The sequence below is a fragment of the Pygocentrus nattereri genome, chromosome 23, assembly GCF_015220715.1.
Source record: "Pygocentrus nattereri isolate fPygNat1 chromosome 23, fPygNat1.pri, whole genome shotgun sequence".
Taxonomy (NCBI): domain Eukaryota; kingdom Metazoa; phylum Chordata; class Actinopteri; order Characiformes; family Serrasalmidae; genus Pygocentrus; species Pygocentrus nattereri.
Window position 1 is genome coordinate 28,425,842 of NC_051233.1, and position 20,897 is coordinate 28,446,738.

A 20,897-nucleotide genomic window follows, 5' to 3' on the forward strand; every position below is an offset into this window, starting at 1 on the left:
GAATACGAGCGCTGATCTCGTTCAAACAAGATTTCACCCACAAGCATCGGTCGCTTATTTAAATATACCGTAAATATCACCAAGACTGCAGCATAAATAACTTTGAATGTGTGTTTGTGTCTCCCTTTAGGAATCAATGAATGCCAGGACCCGTCTAACTGTAAGAATGGACACTGTGTGGACACACAGGAGTCCTACTACTGTATCTGCACTCCACCCTGGATCCTGGCAACTGACCGTAACAGCTGCGTCACACCAGAGGAGCAGGCCGGTGAGTGTTTAGACAAGGTTGCACCGTTAAAGCGGTATGAAAGGTAATGAGCTTGTGTGAATAGAAAGCCTGATAAATGAACTGAGGAAGTTTGAGTGCAACATGCCATCATGTAATCACAAACTGTAGCGACCAACGTTTGTCCAAGAGCCTCTGTTGCAAAAAATATCTGGAAAAGGCTTTGCAGTGCGACAGCTTATTGGTGCTGCTGTACTATATGGCATATAAAAATAAGAGAAGCCGTCATCCAACATCCATTGGCTCCAGCTTAAGCTGGGCCTACACTGCACGATGTTTTGCCCGATTTAAACCCCGATTTGCCCCTTGCGACAAATGTTCACAGTCTGAAGCGATTTTCCAGGTCGGAAGCTCAATCTGGCAGTGTGGATCTGTTAGTGTGAGAGGAGAAACGAGTGAATCTGTAGCCCTGGATCGAAGTCTGAACTGATCTGAGGCCCTCAGATATCATCAGACCTGATCATGCGTCCTGCAGTGTGAGAAAGTCAAAGATTTACTGAACAAGTTATTCAAACAACAGCCAATCAGAGAGCAAGCGCAGGGAAACAGGCGAAGAGGCGTGCATGCACATCGCCTGAACAGCGGAGAGAGAGGATCTGCATGTAAAACACAAGCAGATAAGAGCCGATATTATGATTGTGATGTTTGGGTCCAGACGTACGATTTCAAGTCAGCTGCCAGTTTGTATTGAAACTTTTCTCCAGCTCTCACTAATATCACCGGTTTTCAACCACATATTAATCCCCGGTTTGCGCTTTCACTGCGCATAAAAGCACAAACAGGCCCGGTGCAGTGCGTTTAGCTTTATTTGTGCCATGTGATCTGAGGAGATGTGGGAGTTTGAGTTTGTAGCCCAAACCTGTTATGTGTCTTATACTCTCTCTTTGCCCTGTCGTCTGCTGTGAGCTCCCTCAAGACAAAAGTTCTGCTGCTTAGAAATCTGTCAAGATTTTAAAAGTCGTGTAGTGTATGCCCAGCCTTAATGAGGTGCATGATGGGTAATGTAGTTTTATGAACAGACGTTTTGATGGCTGAAGCGAAATGTTAGCTGAGTAATGTAGTTCTGTGAATAAAGGTTCTGAGAGATGAAATGAGGGGAATAATCAGTAATGTTATAACGGATGAAGTGAGGTGTGCAATGGCTAATGTAGTTTTGAGTATAGAAGGTGTAATAGATTAAGTTAGGGGCATGATGGGTAGTTTTGTGAGGAGACGTTCTAAGAGATGTCATGAGGTGCATCATCGGTAATGTAGTTTTATGATCTGAAGTTGTACGAGATGAAATGAGGTGTGACGAGTTTTGTAGTTCTGTAAACAAATTCTGTAAACAAGGTGAATGATGGGTAATGTAGTAGAAGATAGATGTAATAGATGAGATGAGGTGAATGACTGGTAGTGTAGTTCTATGAAGAGATTTTCTGAAGGATGAAATGAGGTGTATGATGGGTAATGTAGTCCTGTGAGTAGATGTTCTGATAGAAGTGAATAATCGATAAGGCAACTGTAAATTTTTCTATAATCTATGAAGCCGTGTTGACAGTTGAAAGAGAAGATCAGGCATTCATCTGACCTCTGTAAAGAGGTTAAATGATGTATTGTTTCTTGATGGTACAGCTGGAAGCCAGTAGTCTGTTTTTGTAGACGTACTACTGCACAACTCACCCAAGACTGTGTGCTTCTGATGCTTCTTTCTCGTTCTTTTTCTCCCCTCTTTCCTCTCCCTGTCTCTTTTTACCCCTCCCTTTTTTCTTTTCTTCTCTCTCTCTCTGTACTTCTCTGTTCCTCTCTAGTAATGTCTGTGGTGACCCTTTCAGATGTGAATGAGTGTCTGGACCCGACGTACTGCAGGAACGGGAGGTGTGTGAACACTCCCGGCTCCTTCCACTGCATCTGCACTCAGCCGCTCACCTTCAGCGCGGCCCTCAAGCAGTGCGTCTATGATGGTGGGTAGCACAGCCAATCAGACGCTCGCTCCCAATCGGCCAGTCAGAGTCACAGTTTAGCTGCCAGCTAGCTAGTCGACTGTTCAGCTAAAAGCATAGCCCTGAAACAGCTAATCAGGTCTCACTTAAATCCCTGATTGGCCAATCAGCTTCAGCGCGAGTGCCAGATGAGGCACATAGCAAGGCTCCCAACGTTCCTTATGACATGTTGTACATGGTAGGATAGGACCCCTTTGTGTTTATTGTGTGTTTGTCTTTCTCTTCTTCCCAACACCCCATTCTGTTACTTCCTTTTCCTTCATTTTTCCTGTTCTCTTTGTCTGTTTCTATGTCTTTCTTTCGCTCCTTGTTTATTTCTTTTTTCCCTTTTCTCTCCCGCTCTCATTCTCTCTCCTCTCGCTCTCTCTATTGCTGTCTGTCTCTCTCTCTCTCTCTCTCTCTCTCTCTCAGATCGTACAGCGGCGCATAAGGACGTGTGTTTTGGGGAAGTGGACGAGGACCTGATCTGCAGCATGCCAAGGAACGATCTCACAGTCACGTACTCTGAGTGCTGCTGCCATTACGGCCGTGGCTGGGGCCCTGAGTGCCGCACTTGCCCACAGAGGAACTCGGGTAAGCCAGCCGCAGTACTCCAGTCCAGCTCTGAGAAGCTCAGATAGGCTAAATTAGGACTGGCCAAAAATCTCGTCATTCAATTTTGGTCATTTTTGACAATTACCATATGCATATGGGGCAGTAACCCAAGACAAATGAGGTTTATTTTAAAAGACGTGGTGTGCATTTTTGTTTGTTTTGGTCTGGTTGCACATTTGACATATCTAGTTGTGCCACCTGACTTTTCAGACTGATTTCTTCCAATAAATCAACATTATCATAATAGTCAGACATTTTCATGGCTTTCCTGAGCTCACGCCACCGGACATGTGAACTGAGCCATTCGAAACCGCCACTCAAAGAAGACATTTTGTCCAAAATCGTGAAAAGGCTAGTGACCTTGGCATTGCACCATGAAGGTCGCTTGGGGTAATACCCTGGCCCCTCTTTTGCAAAAGGATGTCAAAATAAAAGGTCTTGTTTTTATTTATTTCCCCTGACATTTGAGGAAGAAAGAACCTGTGGAATTTACCGTTGAGTTCTTTTTTTTTTCAAAGGTTTTCAAACATAAAATCTTACCAAACTATTTTATTTAGAACTGTTTGTAATGACATGTAGGTAATTGTGCGTGATTACCTTTTTTGGTCTTTACTTAATCAACATATGGTTGGGTTGTTTAACCACCTGACATTTTCAGACTTTTGGACGAAAAAAGAAAGTGAAATGATTTTTTTTAAAGCTGGAAATGGATTAAAAGAGCAAAACTTCAGTTTGCCGCTTTGTAAATAACTTACTGTGCGTGCTTTATTTACTTATGTACTGAATGTAAAGAGGCTGTCTGGGTTTTTTGTGAGCATACGCTGTTCTTTTTAAGTGTGGTGTGCTTTGTGCAGTGATATTTAACAGGCTATGTGAGATGCACCTGGAGACCGAGTCAGATGGAGAGGGAGATTTCTTAGCAGCTTTCTCCAATTACAACCCAGGTAATTTCTCCAACAGCCACTCAGAGTGTTTACTTAGCCTTACAGGCTTTTTGTCAAGGCCGTGGAAGGTGGTAGTACTGGACGTTTGCATGTCATGGCTTACACCAGTAAACTGCATCAGACGGCCGTACTGAGGAATAGACGCGGTTCGTTCAATTATTCCTACTCTTTCTTTTCTTCTGTCAGAGAGAGACAGTTCAGAGGAGGACTCTGATGAGTGCAGCTGTGCTAACGGACGCTGTGTGCGCTCATACCTGGGTACCATGTGCGAGTGTAACCTCGGCTTCAGACTGGATCATTCAAGAACGCGCTGTGTAGGTTAGTACACACTCGCTGTAAATGGATTACAGTGGTGCACTACATGAATTTTGAAGCCTTTCTGTCGCCCCCTAGTGGCCATTCCACTTGCGGAATGGACATAGACGCAGATATCTTAAATTAATATGAACAAATATATTTTCCCCATAACTCTGTTATCATGTTGACTAGGACACTGATGGCAGTGTGTGGGAATTGTTGTTTTGTTTTGTTTTTTTTTCATCCCACATTATTAGTGAGTAATGCAGGGTGGAAATGGAGGGATGAGAACCCTCTGCTTTGAAAACAGTTCACACCTCTCCACAAAGACAACCCTAAAGCAGTGAAATGGAGCAGGTCCGATAACACTGCACTATACTATGTACTTGGCCCATGAGGATGCTTGATTTGGCGGCCCCCAAACAATAGTTGCACAGATGTTGCCAGTAATCCGTTCAGCGTGTTTACATGTACTTGGGAAATCAGATAATCTGTTAAAATGAGTCCGACCATAATCAGATTTCTGCTTTGCGCTTGGCCAGTGAACTCACAGAAGAAGAGGTGACATAAGCTGAGCTAAAGTCCAGCCCTCCTAATCAGATTTCTAGAAATCTGATAACGGCCTCAATCAAATCTAGAAAGTCCTGTTTACGTGGCCACTTAAATAATCAGATAACTGCTGAAATCAGATGATGTAGTAATGTAATATTGGTGTGCATGTAAACACACTTAATGGGAGAACTATATAATTATATCTTTAAACTATAAATAACCAATTTTTTACTTTTAAAATTGTACTTTAATGTTTTATTTATAAAATAGAATATTATGAAACATTTTCAAAATCCTACCTACCTTCTTTATTTGAAGAGTGTTTTTCCAAAATGCTGTATATCCATTTATATTTATATATATATATAGACAGTTTTTACCCCGGAGCCGTACGGGAACTGAACACTTCCAAACACTGACAAGGACTTTTTATAGAACACTGTGCTCAGTAAAAGTGACTGAGCACCACTACAACCCTTCACTGGCACTGACTTCATAGGACACTACACTGTTCCACTGTTCCACTCCACCTCTGTTCTATTGATTATTCGCTGCACTATTTGTTCTCAAGTGTGCAATATATATTCTTTCTGTGCGGTAATTCTTAAGATGAGCACCCTATTATATAACTCTATAAGCTTGTCTATTGTCTATTGTCTGTGTAGAATATGTAGTTTTATAGTCCTTTTCTTTATATTTATGTATAAGCTATTTTTCTTATATCTGCACTTTATATATTTTAGCCGAATGTTCAATGACTTTGTATGTAAAGTGTCATTGGATTGCTGCTCAATTTCGTTGTACACTGTGCAATGACAAAGGTATCTTATCGTCTTATATATAGTTGAAAAATAGAAAACATATTTCTCTAATAAAGGTGGTTCTTTCATAGTACAGTGTTAGTATCTCTTGTATGTGTACAGCCCACTCCTGTAGCCTCCGAAGACAGAAGTCTGGGCACCTCTGCTTTAGAGCCTGGATTGTTTTGTAGGGTCTGTGATGCACATCTATGTTAGCATTAACATCAAAACAAACGCTGCACCATATGGATGTACTGCTAGTTGTCATGTAGTGATTTGCTTGTTAAACGTGTAGAAGTGTGAACGTGATCCTCGTGCTCTCTCCCTCTGTCTCTCTGTGTAGATATAGACGAATGTGTGGAGAGAGGCATGCGGCTGAACCCGTGCAAGAACGCTCGGTGCACAAACACGATGGGCTCATTCAAGTGCACCTGCAAACTGGGATTTGTGCCCACACGCAGACCCAACGTGTGCAGGCAGGCCAGGGCTTCATAACACAACACACATTCACATCCAGCGCAAAGACGCAGTGCAGACAGACACACAGACAGTAGACAGGCACAAAAGCAAACACACACTCGTCCTCCTCCGCCCTCCTGCAGTTCTCTGTGGTCAGTTCATTTCCTCTCGTCTTTATTTGTTTTTGACTTTTTTTTTAATTAAATTCTGAAATGTTGATGAAAGTATCGCCAACTGTTTATATTAATAATACATTTTTGTTGTTGTTTTTGTTTTTTATGTCTTATGATGCATTTTCCCTCCCTTTTTGCACAAGTTTGATCATTATGTCTCTGGATGTGGGAAAATCTAGTGCCTTTTTATCTGACGCTCCTTGGGTACCAGTACTGAGAAACCAGTACATTTTTCATTCTCTTAAGATTCCATAAAAAGGGGGTCAAAAAGATGCCACGTTGGGTTCTTTGAGCGCTGCCATAAAAGGCTCATTTCCTTCTCTACAGAACCATGAAGAGACTCGTGAAGAACTTTTTAATGGTTCCAAGAACCTTCACGTGAGGAACACGCACGGTTTTTCACATTTATCTCATTTGCAGATCGGTTCTCCAAAGAATCTGTCGTTAAATTGTTTCCTCTTTCTCTGTAAGCCTCAGCTCAGTTAATCATCGGGAGAGAAACCAATTCATTTGTACATGAATGTTTTCGGCTGTAATTACATGCTGCATCGGTTGTTCAACACTGAGGGTTGAGATTTTTATTAATGTATACTGTATATGCTTCAGTTTGAGTATAGGACCTCAGAGGTGCTTGTTATCTTTGATTGTACTAAGCCATACCATTCAACAAGATACGTGCTAACAGTGGAAGCTTGGGGCCCCATTTACTAGTGCATTTAGACAATGGAGATTTTTTTGATGTTTGTACTAAATAAGTAAACCAGCGAGTGGTTGAGGTTTGCAGCTGAACTGTACTGAGCGAACAATTGGAACTCATTCAGGATGCACTTGAGGATCTCACTAGCTTCTTTGATGGGATTGCACAACCACCTGATATGATTATGCTCTCTGTTTTGGAGAGCAGCTCTCCTGGTGGTTAGAATACATGGAGAACACTGTTGAGCTGAGCAGTAACTTCGGGTTGACCTGTCAGCTCAAGACTGCTCTTAAATTGGAGAAATGTATGTAGCTTTCCCGGTGTCCTAAATGTAGTCAGTCAGCAAAGGCGCATTGGTGTCTGGAGTTTGCTTATTTAGACTTTCATTGGAGCTACAAGGCCAAATTATGGACAATATAAATTCAAGACAGCTACTAATACTGTTTTAATCTAGTTTACAGCACTATCGCTACCCTAAGTAGGATATTTAGCCTCATGACACAGTGCTAATGTAGGCTACAGCTGACACTTAGATGTTACTTAGATGTCGCTTCTGTTAAGTGTAGCCTTAAGCTGTATCTTATGTAGTGACAATAAAGCTTAAAATCTATGAGTGTCTGACTGTGTTGACTGTTGTTTAAACTAGAGGTCAACACGGGACAGTTCTTTTAGCCCCACTCCCACAAGGTTTTATCCTGCTCCCGCCTGCTACTGCAGGAAGTCAGAATCATTTGTTCCGCTCCCACCCGCCACCGAATCATGTTGGCACACCCCCGCCTCGTCCTCGGCCCCGTCCCCACCTCGTACATCGTCCTCTGGTGAACTGACACAGCAGTCATGGTCATCAGGCTCATTATTTATTCCCAGTAAACACAAAGCAGGAGTTAAACCATAGAGCGGTGATTTTTGGTGCTGGCCGTCAGACTGAAGGCTCCATCTTCTCTGTAAGCTGCGAGAAACTGCCTGCTGTCCATGTGACGGGTTGCTTCACAACTCTTTAGAATGACTTCCTTCATTTGAACTGCTTTACTCAATTTTATATTGTTTATGAACATGATTCTGAACATGAGGCGATTCGTTCATTTGACTCGTTTGAATTAACTAATTAATGATTCACTCATTTCAACACAGAAAATTAGTCCTGTGGGAATCCACGGCAGCGTAGACCTCTAGTATAAACTATGCATATGAACTTTATATATATTTGTTATTAATATGTGGTAAATAGGCTACATTACTGTCATGCTAGGCTGTGTTTTTTTCATTCAGTAAAGCCGATGTTTGCTTAGTTTGGTATTTTATGGGTCGTGTTCGCGATCGGGCAGCAGAATTTGCCACAGTTCCGATCTTGACTTATCTCGTTAGCTACATTAGCCTCATAGCTCCAAAGCAAGACTAAAGAAGCAAACTTCAGACACCAAACCTGTCTTGGCTGTTCGACTGCTTGGGGTTAAGTAGTTGGTCAGACTGTTACTTTAAATTGAATGTTCTGACCAATAAATCCTCTCATTTGAACAGCTATTCGTTTTTGGAACCCAGCAACATATAAAAAGAGAGCATTTAAGTAACTTGGCTTAAAATATATTTGCTTTCACATCTAACAGATCTCTGTCCGATTTGTCGTATTTATTTTCCAGTTTTGTCCTTTTCTAAGTGTGTCTGACGTACTGGTGAGGTTGCCGAGTAGTTTTAATGCAAAATAAGCTTGACTGGGCCTGAGAGGTCGAGTCGGAGGGAGACGGGAAAATGGATTATTGTTGATTACGCTGCCCTCAATCCTGTCAGAGCAATTACAGAACAGAGATGCTTTTCTACCAAAGAATAGAACAATAAATCTGAGCTGTTGTGAAACCAGCACCGTTGACTGATGTGGCTTTTTTTCATCTGTCTTCCTGTTCCTGTTCTCTTTCTCTGTCCTGGGAAGCATTTCATTATTAACTTCTAACCTTTTAAAGGATTACATGCGTTTACCGCGCCAGTTCATGTGTAAGCTGCTTGATGCTGCCAAGAAACTATGAATTTTGAAGCGTCTGTTGTTTTGATCTGTTTCACATTTTCAGAAGGCTTCTGATTCTACCAGCTGTTTTTTCACTGCTTGACGCAAAAGTCCCGCTTCCTCTTGAATAACCACGCCCACTCACACCCACCGTCACAATTTTACCTTCACGGCTGCAGATTCACTTACAGGTACAGTGTTTTTGGGAGCAAAATGGGCCATACTGTGTCTTCAGTAGAGTAAGCTGAGCATTTATCTAAGCTAACAGGGTCCAGGAATATCCAGGAGCAAGCTTTAAGACTTTTCTATAGGAGTCACCATCCAAACTGTGCCTTAATGTATGTTTTGAGTGTTAAACGTCTCTGTAATCCAGAGAGCTGTTAGGAAAAGCAACAGCCATTAGCTTGATGCTAGCATAACATTGAAATCTCTATTACCAAGCTAGCAGAAGTCAGCATTATCTTAGCGGGGTTAATAAAAGTGGGGTTCGAGTTTAGGGAACCAGCCATGTGACCAGGAGGTCGGCGGTTTAAACCCCTGAGCCAACAATATGTGAGCAAGGCACCTGACCCCCAACTGCTCCTCGTGCGCTGTGGATAGGGCTGTCCACGGCCCCCTGTGTGTGTGTGTGTGTGTGCTCACTAGTGTGTATGTGGTGTTTCACTGCACGGATGGGTTAAATACGCAGGTTAATTTTTTAATAAGGGTCACTTAAATTATTCAGTTAAAAGCCACTTACAATTTAGATTTAATACAAAGTGATTTACAAGGTTTCTCCATTAAACATTACTGGGTTGCTTGACTATCACATACGCTCGTGATTTAGTGACCATATATGGTTTTTTAGACATTGAATATGGGGTTGAACCTGAGACAGCCAGTGTCTCGATGAGAAAGCAGTGAACATTAGCAAACAAACATCAACGCACAAGAGGTGAAAATACATCATGTAAAGACTGCATGAGTGTTTCATTTGTTCAGCACTCTTCACGGTTGTCTTTCAAGAAACACTGTACAAAACTGCTGTAAATGTACAGTATGATTTACAGTAAAATACCGGTTTGTTATTTTACAGGATCGTGATGTAATAGATGCATTTAGAGTGGTGCATTAGTTTAGAGTAACATACCAAACAATGCAACTTACAGCAATCTACTGGCAGCAGAGTAATTTGATATATCAGAAAAATACTGTCAAATATTTTCCATGAATATACAGGACTTTACACTCAACTCTGCTGCTAGTAAATTGTAGTAAATTTTATTTATTTATTTACCTTAAATGATATGTAATTGAAATCATTCCTATACTGTAATGAGAGATTGTACCAAGCATGGAGAACAGTATGCATTTGTTTTGGGTAATTTATTTATATATTTTTTAATATATATTTTATATATATATATATATATTCACTTCTTTTTATTCAATATTATGTGACATAAACATTGAATTCACTTTCAGTATACACTAATAAGCCATAGAATAAAGACAGTATGAAAGTCTCTAAATCTGATTCTTAAAAACATGTTTCACAGCTTTAGTTCAGTTCTAGCAGGGAATCGCCCAACATACCGTCTCTGCAGCTGTTTCCTTTTTTTGCTTTAACTCCTCTGTTCAGTTTGTCCCACAGACAGTGGGACAGTAGGATTGAGTTCAGGAGATTGGACAGTCCATGTATTTAGTTTGTCCATTATCTTCATCTCTACGACTTTCAGGTGTGTTTTGTGTTGTTATCTTGCTGAAGAATAGAGAACTTCTCCATCCAGATCCTGATAAAATGCCACAGCTCTTAAGTATAGCCGTGATGTGATAACCATTTTGGTTGCCATGGTAAATATCATCACCTTTGTCACCAACAAAGCAACCACAGACCATTTGACTGCCTCCCCTATGCTTGACCATTGGAATTATACAAGACGTACACTTGCATCACTTTCTCTGCATCTTATAAGGACAGATCAGCTGGAACCGGTGAATCCAATGCAAATGCCCACTTTCCATATCTTTGGTCCAGGCAAATGTGCTGATTGTTCCAGTAAGGCTGACTTTATGCAATTTACAAGATCTCAGTTTCTCACAGTTTGAATGCAGTTAACTGGTTGTCTGCTTATGTAAACACATATCCTAGATCAAAATACTGAGAAACTGCAGACAGTATATGCAGTTTGACTTCACTGTTTGACTCAACTTGAGGACACAAGAGTTCACACAACTCAAACTTCGTAGTTGAGTCAAAAGTTCTCTTAATTTTTCAGTTCTGCGACTCAGTTAGGAAAAAAAGAACTTTTTATACTCAACTTCCCCACCAGCCAGGACTCTTTCCATCCCACAGTCCTGCTAGACATTTTTCCTCTTGGGTACACACTTATAGATGGCTATGGTGTTGCTGAGACTCAAGCTCACAAGCTCTTGTTGGGGCGACTGCTTAGTCCACTGCACCACTCATGAACACAGGAAGTCGCTCAGATTTTGTCTCTACACATGTTTAATGCACTGGAGGAAATTATTAACTTTAAAGCAAGGCATCGTCTCATGTGGTGCAACTGTCTGGTAATTTGCCCCAACAGCAGGAGGCTGTGAGTTTGAATCCCAACAATACCATAGCTGTCTGCATCCAGAAGCCCAAAAAGAAAAATATGCTGCATATAGAAGTGTGATAGAAGGAGTGTCTGCTAATGGAGAAATTTAGTTATAAATTCAGTCTTGTTTATCTAACCGCGATGCAGACCTAGAAACAGTAGCTGGAAGAATTTTTGACTCGACTAAGAAAAGTTTGGTGAACTGTCCTCAAGTTGAGTCAACTCAAGAAAAAACATGTAATCAGTTACAATATAATTTGATATTGAGCAGACCTCTCATTGTTTACAGTGTAGAGAATCATAAAAAGGTCTCTAAGTTTAGGTTTAGTCTGTTGTATGATATCAGAGACATTTGCCAGAATGAAAAGCGACTCCTTAAACTTTAACAGACCCACATTTCAATTCCTAATTCTTACAACTCGTACAATTCTTACAATTTATTGTTCCTCGTTGTGCCTAATTTTACGTTTTTCCAGACTTTTATGAACACAAGTACTTTGTTTCTGAATATTGTGTCCTGAACGTTTGTCATAATTAATGAGAAATAAATAGGGCTTATTCAATAACTTATTGATGATGGAAATTACTTTGAAACAGAAACACTCATTCCAGCAGCGCCACGATTGTAGGGGGGCATAATAGTTTCTATTGTACCATTGCACCTTATAAAAAGCAATTGCTTGATGCACAGATGGAACTTTGAATAATGACGATGCCTGACTGAGGTAAAGTGATAGGAAACTACAGAAGGCATAATGGTTTGATTAGTGGATTAATCAATAATAGATGACAGAAAAACAAACATTGGCTGCAGTCATAGAACTGTTACAGTAGAAGAACGGAAAGACTGTCTAAGGCAAATGCAATATATAAAAAACGAAAAGCAGTCGGCTGCGTTAAGTCTTTTCACATGTTTATACATCCATTAACATCTCATAAAGACAGCTCTCAGAAATATCATATAAGTGCCAAGAGTACTGACTGCTAGTAGAATAACGAGAGTCATAGCAACATAAAAATGCAGATCAACAGGCAGATGTGTCTTTGTTGTTTGGCGATGTACTACAGGCTTATTTGTAGTGGTTTTGTTTGGGCGTGTAGTTTTTACGCTGCTGTGTACGGGTGTTTTTTGTACCGTTACATTTACAGAGGAAGCAGATGTATTTAGCAGAATTGTTGGTTTGCTAAAGTTTGTAGTTGCTTGCTTAGATGAGGAGAAAGTTTTGCCTGTGTTTGATGCTGTTGTGTAAGATGCAAGTGTTGATGCAATTGTCATTTCTCCAGTAGTAGTTCTTTTTAGCATTGTGGTGGTATCTGGAACCTTCTTAAACGTAGTTGCTTTTGCTGTTGCAGCAGTAGATGGTACCTCTCCACTTATTGCTCTCTGTGCTGTTACAGCGGTAGTTGGTGCCTCTCCACATGCAGTTGCCTCTGCTGTTGCAGCAGTAGTTGGTACCTCTCCACCTGCAGTTGCCTGTGCTGTTGCGGCGGTAGTTGGTATGTCTCCACCGGCAGTTGCCTGTGCTGTTGAAGCGGTAGTTGGTACCTCTCCACCTGCAGTTGCCTCTGCTGTTGCAGCAGTAGTTGGTACCTCTCCACCTGCAGTTGCCTGTGCTGTTGCAGCAGTAGTTGGTACCTCTCCACCTGCAGTTGCCTGTGCTGTTGAAGCGGTAGTTGGTACCTCTCCACCTGCAGTTGCCTCTGCTGTTGCAGCAGTAGTTGGTACCTCTCCACCTGCAGTTGCTTGTGCTGTTGCGGCGGTAGTTGGTATGTCTCCAATGGCAGTTGCCTGTGCTGTTGCAGCGGTAGTTGGTACCTCTCCACCTGCAGTTGCTTGTGCTGTTGCAGCGGTAGTTGGTACCTCTCCACCTGCAGTTGCCTGTGCTGTTGCAGGGGTAGTTGGTACCTCTCCATCTGCAGTTGCTTGTGCTGTTGCGGCGGTAGTTGGTATGTCTCCACCGGCAGTTGCCTGTGCTGTTGCAGCGGTAGTTGGTACCTCTCCACCTACAGCTGCTTGTGCTGTTGCAATGGTAGTTGGTACCTCTCCACCTGCAGTTGCCTGTGCTGTTGCAGCAGTAGTTGGTACCTCTCCACCTGCAGTTGCCTGTGCTGTTGCAGGGGTAGTTGGTACCTCTCCACCTGCAGTTGCTTGTGCTGTTGCGGCGGTAGTTGGTATGTCTCCACCGGCAGTTGCCTGTGCTGTTGCAGCGGTAGTTGGTGCTTCTCCATCTGCACTTGCCTGTGCTGTTGCAGTGGTAGATGGTACCTCTCCACTTATTGCTCTCTGTGCTGTTGCAGTGACAGTTGGTACCTCTCCACCTGCAGTTGCCTGTGCTGTTGCGGTGGTAGTTGGTACCTCTCCACCTCCAGTTGTCTGTGCTGTTGCAGAAGTAGTTGATACCACTGTACCTGCAGTTGTCTGTGCTGTTGCAGTGGTAGTTGGTGCTTCTCCATCTGCACTTGCCTGTGCTGTTGCAGCGGTAGTTGGTGCTTCTCCATCTGCACTTGCCTGTGCTGTTGCAGTGGTAGATGGTACCTCTCCACTTATTGCTCTCTGTGCTGTTGCAGTGACAGTTGGTACCTCTCCACTTATTGCTCTCTGTGCTGTTGCAGTGACAGTTGGTACCTCTCCACCTGCAGTTGTCTGTGCTGTTGCAGTGGTAGTTGGCACCTCTCCACCTGCAGTTGCCTGTGCTGTTGCAGCAGTAGATGGCACCTCTTCACCTGCACTTGCCTGTGCTGTAGCAGTGGTAATTGATACATCTCCACCTGCAGTTGCCTGTGCTGTTGCAGGGGTAGTTGGTACGTCTCCACCAGACACCACAGCTGGTGTGGAACTATGTGTAATCACCATGATTGTACCTGCAGTTGTTCCAGATGCAGTAATTGCTTTTGCGCCTGCCGTTGTATCTTCTTGGTCACCGTTAGTTGCAGCCATTGGCAAAATGGCACTAACAATTCCTGCAAATTAGCAAATGGCAATATAACTTTTCAAAACCTTTAAAATACAAGCTTTAAAATAATGTTCATGTTATTTTTATAAATCCATCTCTGAGTCCTTTTATTAGCTCTATCCCTGTTTTTTTCTGTCCTGTGCAGTAGAATCTGTGCTCCGTCAAATTCTGAACAGAAATGCTGATCTAGGACCAAATTTTCCTTACCCACACTAAGTCTGGTCATTAATGTGCTGCAAAGCGAGATCTTAAGTGATTAGCTCCTGGGAGGTGTAGTTCAAAGACTGTCACGCCATAACAGTCCCAGCTCCCTTCCTCCCATAGGCTCTTATTTATAGAACATGTGCATGATCTTTTAATAAAATGGCCTGCACAGTTCTATGCTATTCCGTTTAATCTATTATTAATGCATCAGCTCCTTCATTCTATTATTGATATTAGTGGATTCGTTGATGCAGTTAGACGACAGCGGAGCAGAGGCATGTTTTCTTTAATTAATGTTTTACTAGTTTTTCAAAATGTAACCCACTTTCTTGTCTCTTATCTATGTAGCAGATCTGGGTACGTATTGCCTGGCAATGCCAATAGGATTTCATTTTAGTGACTTAAAAGTTTCTTTTAATGTCCTTTTTTAGGTTCATCTTTTTCTCATCCCTGTCTGAGTGAAGTTTCTTTTCTGATCAAGAACAAATCTGCTTACCTGCTGCAATAAGGGCAATGCACACTTTACCAGGTGCCATCTTGGTTCTTTGCTTGACGCTTTGCGTTTTTCGCTTAAACAGTGCGCTCTGAAAAAGACGCACATCGTTATAATTATAAGCTACGTTCACATTACAAGCCTCATTGCTCAAATCTGATTTTTTGCTCAGTTCCGATCTCTCTAACATGATGGTTCACACTAGGTAAGTGACTCAAATCTGTCATTCATGTGAACGAACGTTGTCCTGAAATGACCCGCATGTGCACATCCTAGTCAGTAACGTCGTGTGAATGAATCACGAGCGTCATCCGTACAAACTAACGAGCAGAACGAGCTTCGCTGAGAAGATAATTAACTCTTATCAGCTCTCAGCTTCGTTATTAGACCGAGACGAAGGAGGAAAAGACGAGATGTTGCTTTTCCACCGTTTACAGGCTTTAACGTCTCTTCGGCCCTGCTGCCATGGTAACGCTGAATGATGGCGCAGTGGGAAAAAATGCATGAATTCTGATCCGAGCGTCACATTAAGGTCACGCGACCGTGAATCGGATGCGTATCCGATGTAGGACCACGTGAAATTTGCTCAGGTCAGATTTGAATAGATCGGATTTGTGTGTCCACACAGCCCTGAAAACATCAGATCTGAGTCACATTAGGGCAAAAAATCGGATTTGTGCCACTTCAACCTGGTAATGTGAACGCAGCCTATAGACACCTTAACCATTCTATTTCTACACAAATGTCACAATATTTATGAATAAGTACACAAATGTATCACACACAAGTGTGATAAAAACGTTTGGGCACCCAGTGAACAAACCTATACGTGTTTTAATGCGTGGTTACTGTTTATCACCTGAATTTATCATATAGAGGAAACCTAAAATGTGGCTTGTGCAAAGGTTCTAGCACATATGTTTGACGTTTTATGGTTTCAAATATGTAAAAAAAAAGGAATGGCATGTTAAAATTTGCAGAGAAGTGCCATATTTAAGTGTGATCTCTGTAGAGAACTTACTTTCACTTAGAAAGTCAACAAAAGCCAAATCTTGTTTCTCTGAAATTGTACCTTTATAGGAGAAATACAATTTTAAATTGACTTGGAATATTAACACAGTAATTGAGACCATTTCTACTGGCCCATTCATCCTGAGATGATGTAATGGACAGGTGGGCTGAAACACACTGCAAAAACACTCAATATACACTCACAGAGCACTTTATTAGGAACACCTCATCATATCTACGCTCATTGTCCATCTTATCAGCTCCACTTACTGTATAGCTGCACTTTGTAGTTCTACAGTTACAGACTGTAGTCCATCTGTTCCTCTGATACTTTGTTAGCCCCCTTTTAAACACTGTGTCCAATCACTGTCCAGTCTGTTAGTCCTACCTTGTTGGTCCACCTTGTAGATGCAAAGTCAGACACGATAGTTCATTTGTTTTTGGGTTTGTGTTGGTCATCGTCTAGTCCTTCATAAGTGCCCACAGGACGCTGCTGGCTGGATATTTTTGGTTGGTGGTCTATTCTCAGTCCAGCAGTGACACTGAGGTGTTTAAAAACTCCAGCAGCACTGCTGTGTCTGATCCACTCAGACCAGCACAACACACGCTAACCCACCACCACCACGTCAGTATTACTGCAGTGCTGAGAATGACCTGTGGTGGTCCTGTAGGGGTCCTGACCATTGAAGAACAGGCTGAATGGGGGCTAAAACAGTATGCAGAGAAACAGATGGACTACAGTCTGTAACTGTAGAACCACAAAGTGCAGCTATACAGTAAGTGGCGCTGATAAAATAGACAGTGAGCGTAGAAACAAGGAGGTGTTCATGATAAAGTGCTCAGTGAGCATCATAGCCTTTATGATGTTCAGGGTAAGCTAATCTAACGATATGTTGTTCCAAGAATTGACATACAAGGTTTTGTTCCGACACATGGAATATAGTGTAGTACGCTATACCTGGATCTGATGTCCAGATGTCCCTGGAGTCCTAAATTGCTGGAGTTGGGATGGACGGCGCTTGCTTTCGGTTGCTGTGGAAAGCTGTCATCACACTGCTGGATCTAAACGCAGCCGTTTCATATCTTTTCTCCGGAAACAAACCTACACGGTAGAAATTCATAGAACTATATGATGAGACTCGCTCACAAAAGCTTGTGCAGCTGTTCCTGAAAACAAATGCACAAAGAAAAAGACTAAATTGTCCTTGTCAGGAGGCCACTGAGCTACTGAAGGAGGAGGCAATGTGCTTGAATCAAGAGAGGGCCGTAAATGTTGCAAATGGAAGGACATGAGATGCAAACGTGCACCCAGCTATGCCTGAACTGGGTGATGCTTAGCAAGTGTATTGTAAGTCATGAACTTTGAGCGCTCTTGTAATTGTCATCACGGTTTGTGTTTGGTTGGGGCCGGAGGTCCCAAACCTACCTTAAGAAGAAAGGAACGCCCTATGAAAGACATCTTTCTGGTTTAAAACTGGAGAGCTTGGAGGCTTTAGCACATCTCAAACTACCAAGGAACTGACTTAAACCAAGCAAAACTAGTTTTCATTATAGACCCTTGAAGAACAGGCAGTGGGTAACATCCTTACTATCCTCATGCAGTAATACTTGTTTTTTATAGAACAAGAAACGACAAGAATTTGACCCATTTGTACGGCAAACTGAATCGCTGACTACCCAAGACAGGCCATTGGACTTGGTTACCGTGTCTGCGTCAGCTTCTGAACATAAAACTAATATGTACTGAAATAGATATGGGATAAAAAGACTCTAGGTAATACTACAGGGGTAAACCTCGCAGAGATATATAGGGAAAAGTTAACACTACATAGGTCAGACTTTCCACCAGAGGACCCCGAAGACCCCTGCCACGATTCATTGCAGTGATTGCTGGATGGTAAATTGCAATGAGAGAACTGTGAATTCGGTGTAATTATTAATGATTCTGCTGTGATGCATAAGACAGCATGTCTAAACACTGTTTTACATTAAAACATGTTAAAAACTTAAACATCCAAAACATTCAGACTCTTTAGACTTTCAGGCTTTGAGTGGCTCAAGAAGTCCATTTATTGCAAACTTGTTCTAATACATTTAGCATCCGTTCAACACCCAAGCCATAAACTTTAAACAGCACATAAATAGAGTGCAGTCTGTAAGTAACTGGACAGTGACTCCGCTGCTGTCCTGCTTATATACTACAGTGGACATGAAACAGAATTCTGCTAACTAAAGGCCAAACAACCAAACGCTACCCAAACTTATATTCATCGCTGTTGTCGGAAGAAAACCTTGTATCTACAAAATAGTAACTTTACAGGAGAAGGAATAAACCTATATCGCTTTGAATGGAAGTCAATGGAACCAGACTTTTTTACAAGGCATTTTAGGTCATTTCTTTCAGTCCATTCATCATGAAATTTCCATACAATGTCAAGCACAGCAGGTATTTTTAAATCAGGTCAAAAACTGAAAAAGCGGCCAAATCTGTCCGGTTACTTTTGCTCCCCATTTAAACAATGGGGCTATGAATAAAAGGTCTGTGACCCCAGAAGCATTGCAGGCATCTAAATCATAGCCATCGTTCCATCCAAATCTAAAGTGCATGCAGTGTAACGCAACAAACTGGCCACTGCGCCAGTAATTCAGCTAAACGGTCAATAAGCATTAGACAGTAAACAGTATTTACCTGGCGGCGGCTGGATGGTTGAAGTCTTCTTTCGCAGAGTCAGTTAGAGTAACTTCACAATCTCCCTGCTTTGCATTTCGAACACAGGTGCTCGTCTGTCTTCAGACGCTGGTTATCTGAGCGCGTGAGTGAAGATATGCAGGCGTGCCTGCGTATCTGTGTGAGTGTGAACGTTCACCAGGACAGCTCAGTTCAACCATTTGCATCACAGAACAGTAAAACAGTTAAACGCTGCTCATAATACAGGACTGAGGGATGAGCAGTGGCAGGGCTGTGCTCTTACACTCAACCTGTCTACTCATACAGACTCTTACACCACTTTACCCTCATTTCTGTATAATGCAGTCTTTAATGTGTAAACAGAGTCACTTAGAGTGGCTTGTTGTTCTCAGCTTTTGTATGTAATGATGGCAAAATGGGGATAAAACTGATCAAATAAGTTTCCTTTGCTGTTTTGCCTCCCTGCTTGCGCATTCATATGCAAACGTATGGATTCCCCCTGTCCTCTGTAGTTAACAATGCTGAGTATTATTTGCATAATTTAGCATATAAATATTAAATGTGCCAGAACTTTTGTGCACTTTTTTCCAATATGTTAAATTATGCAAATAAACAGTGTATTAAACCGTGCAGAAGTGCGCTCTGTAGACGAGGTGTGAGCTTATATTCACATATAAAACCAACAAAGCATGCCGTTTGACTAGGGTGCCAAAACGTCAGCCATCAATGCCATCAGTGGCTTTTAAAAATAGATTTTAGACAAAAGGTGATAAAACATTGTCTCTCACATCAGGCAGCGTATTCATAACCATTTCAGTGAGGGAGCTTTAAGAGGTGGACATCTGGTTCCTATCGCCACCACTGTGGACACTTCTGAAGCTATAAGACAGCAGAGCATTTCACACCAGACTGCTCTGAATGACGTCGTTCACATCTTAACCTTCTAATTATGCAGACCATTGGAGGACTTGGTGGGGTTTCCTTTTAATTCCCCTCATTATCCTCGTTAGTAGAGTGGACAGTATCTCCGCCTGTCACGCGGAAGACCGGGGTTCGATTCCCCGACGGGGAGAGCGCTGGCTTTTGTGGGGCAGTCGTGGGCTGGAGGTTAGGGATCTGGCCCTGTGACCAGAAGGTTGCTGGTTCAATCCCCAGTGCCGACAGTCCATGACTGAGGTGTCCTTGAGCAAGACACCTAACCCCCGATTGCTGCCCACCGCTCTGGGCAAGTGTGCTCACTGCCCCCTAGTGTGTGTGTGGTGTTTCACTTGCATGGTTGGGTTAAATGCGGAGATGGAATTTCCCCGGTTGTGGGATCAAAACAGTATCACTTAAACTTAATTACTCCTGTAATGCTAAGCTGGCAGCATTGGGAGTATAAGCAGTGCACTGGCACTGTTAGCGTTGCTCGGCCTACAGCTTTTCCACTCCATTCACAGTCATGTTCAAATCTCTCAAACTGTCTCTTCCCCTGGATTTGATAGTCACTTTCCTTTTCAGCGGATCCAGGTTACGCAGCCACATGTTCTGGTCATACCTCCCTGTTACTTCATGGCAATGACCAATACTCTCCTCTTCACCTTCTGGTCTTTTCCAAAGCAAATCTGCACATTGCTGCATTTAAACAGGGGGTCCTGATAAGTTTCTTAGGGTCAGTCATGAGTTCTGTTCTGCCACAGATGCTGCTTTTTAAGTCTATTGAAGTGTCCCATCACTTCCTGCCACTAGAGGGAGCTCTAACATCAAGCTCTGCAACCTCGCCTTGTTAAGCTTGCATAAGAAAAAAGCCTGGCAGATGTTAACTGTCCCAAGAAATGTACAAGAAAGAATCTCTGCTACGTCTAAAGGAGAAAAGTAGCCTATATTTCCCAAATGACATGCTATAATGACATTAAGGCGACAGTCCGGCTAAAATCAGTGGACAAGAATATGGGCTAAATTCAGCTACTATGGCCATGAAACACTTCAGTCCGTTATTCAGTGCTGGAAAACACACGTCAGTCTATTAGAGATGGATTAAAGAGGAATTCCTCCAAGTTCTGAATATTTCAGTCCTTGAGATGTGAGCAAAATAATTTGGTGGTTTGGTGTGAAATGGGTTATTGGTAATGAACTTGAAGACTGATGATGATATCATCATAGTGGTGGTGATAGGAACCAGGAGTCATGATGTCTACAACG

At 42.2% G+C, this 20,897-nt stretch overlaps 1 protein-coding gene and 1 non-coding gene across 4 annotated transcripts in view; both read left to right on the forward strand.

Annotated features, from left to right (window-relative positions):
• ltbp3 (latent transforming growth factor beta binding protein 3) overlaps nucleotides 1–7,353 on the forward strand; it is a 101,146-nt gene extending 93,793 nt beyond the window's left edge. The window contains exons 25-30 of one of the 3 annotated variants that reach the window (XM_037533603.1): nucleotides 131–271; nucleotides 2,080–2,232; nucleotides 2,683–2,844; nucleotides 3,720–3,809; nucleotides 3,996–4,127; nucleotides 5,802–7,353. In XM_037533603.1, the coding sequence (XP_037389500.1) occupies nucleotides 131–271; nucleotides 2,080–2,232; nucleotides 2,683–2,844; nucleotides 3,720–3,809; nucleotides 3,996–4,127; nucleotides 5,802–5,953 (830 nt within the window). In that variant the 3' untranslated portion in view covers nucleotides 5,954–7,353. The remainder of the gene's footprint in view (nucleotides 1–130; nucleotides 272–2,079; nucleotides 2,233–2,682; nucleotides 2,845–3,719; nucleotides 3,810–3,995; nucleotides 4,128–5,801) is intronic. The other 2 variants (XM_037533604.1, XM_037533605.1) reach the window with 2 other exon arrangements.
• Nucleotides 7,354–19,716: 12,363 nt separating this feature from the next.
• Nucleotides 19,717–19,788, forward strand: trnad-guc. The gene has a single exon. It is a non-coding gene; the product is annotated as a tRNA-Asp (tRNA).
• The last annotated feature ends 1,109 nt before the right edge of the window (nucleotides 19,789–20,897 follow it).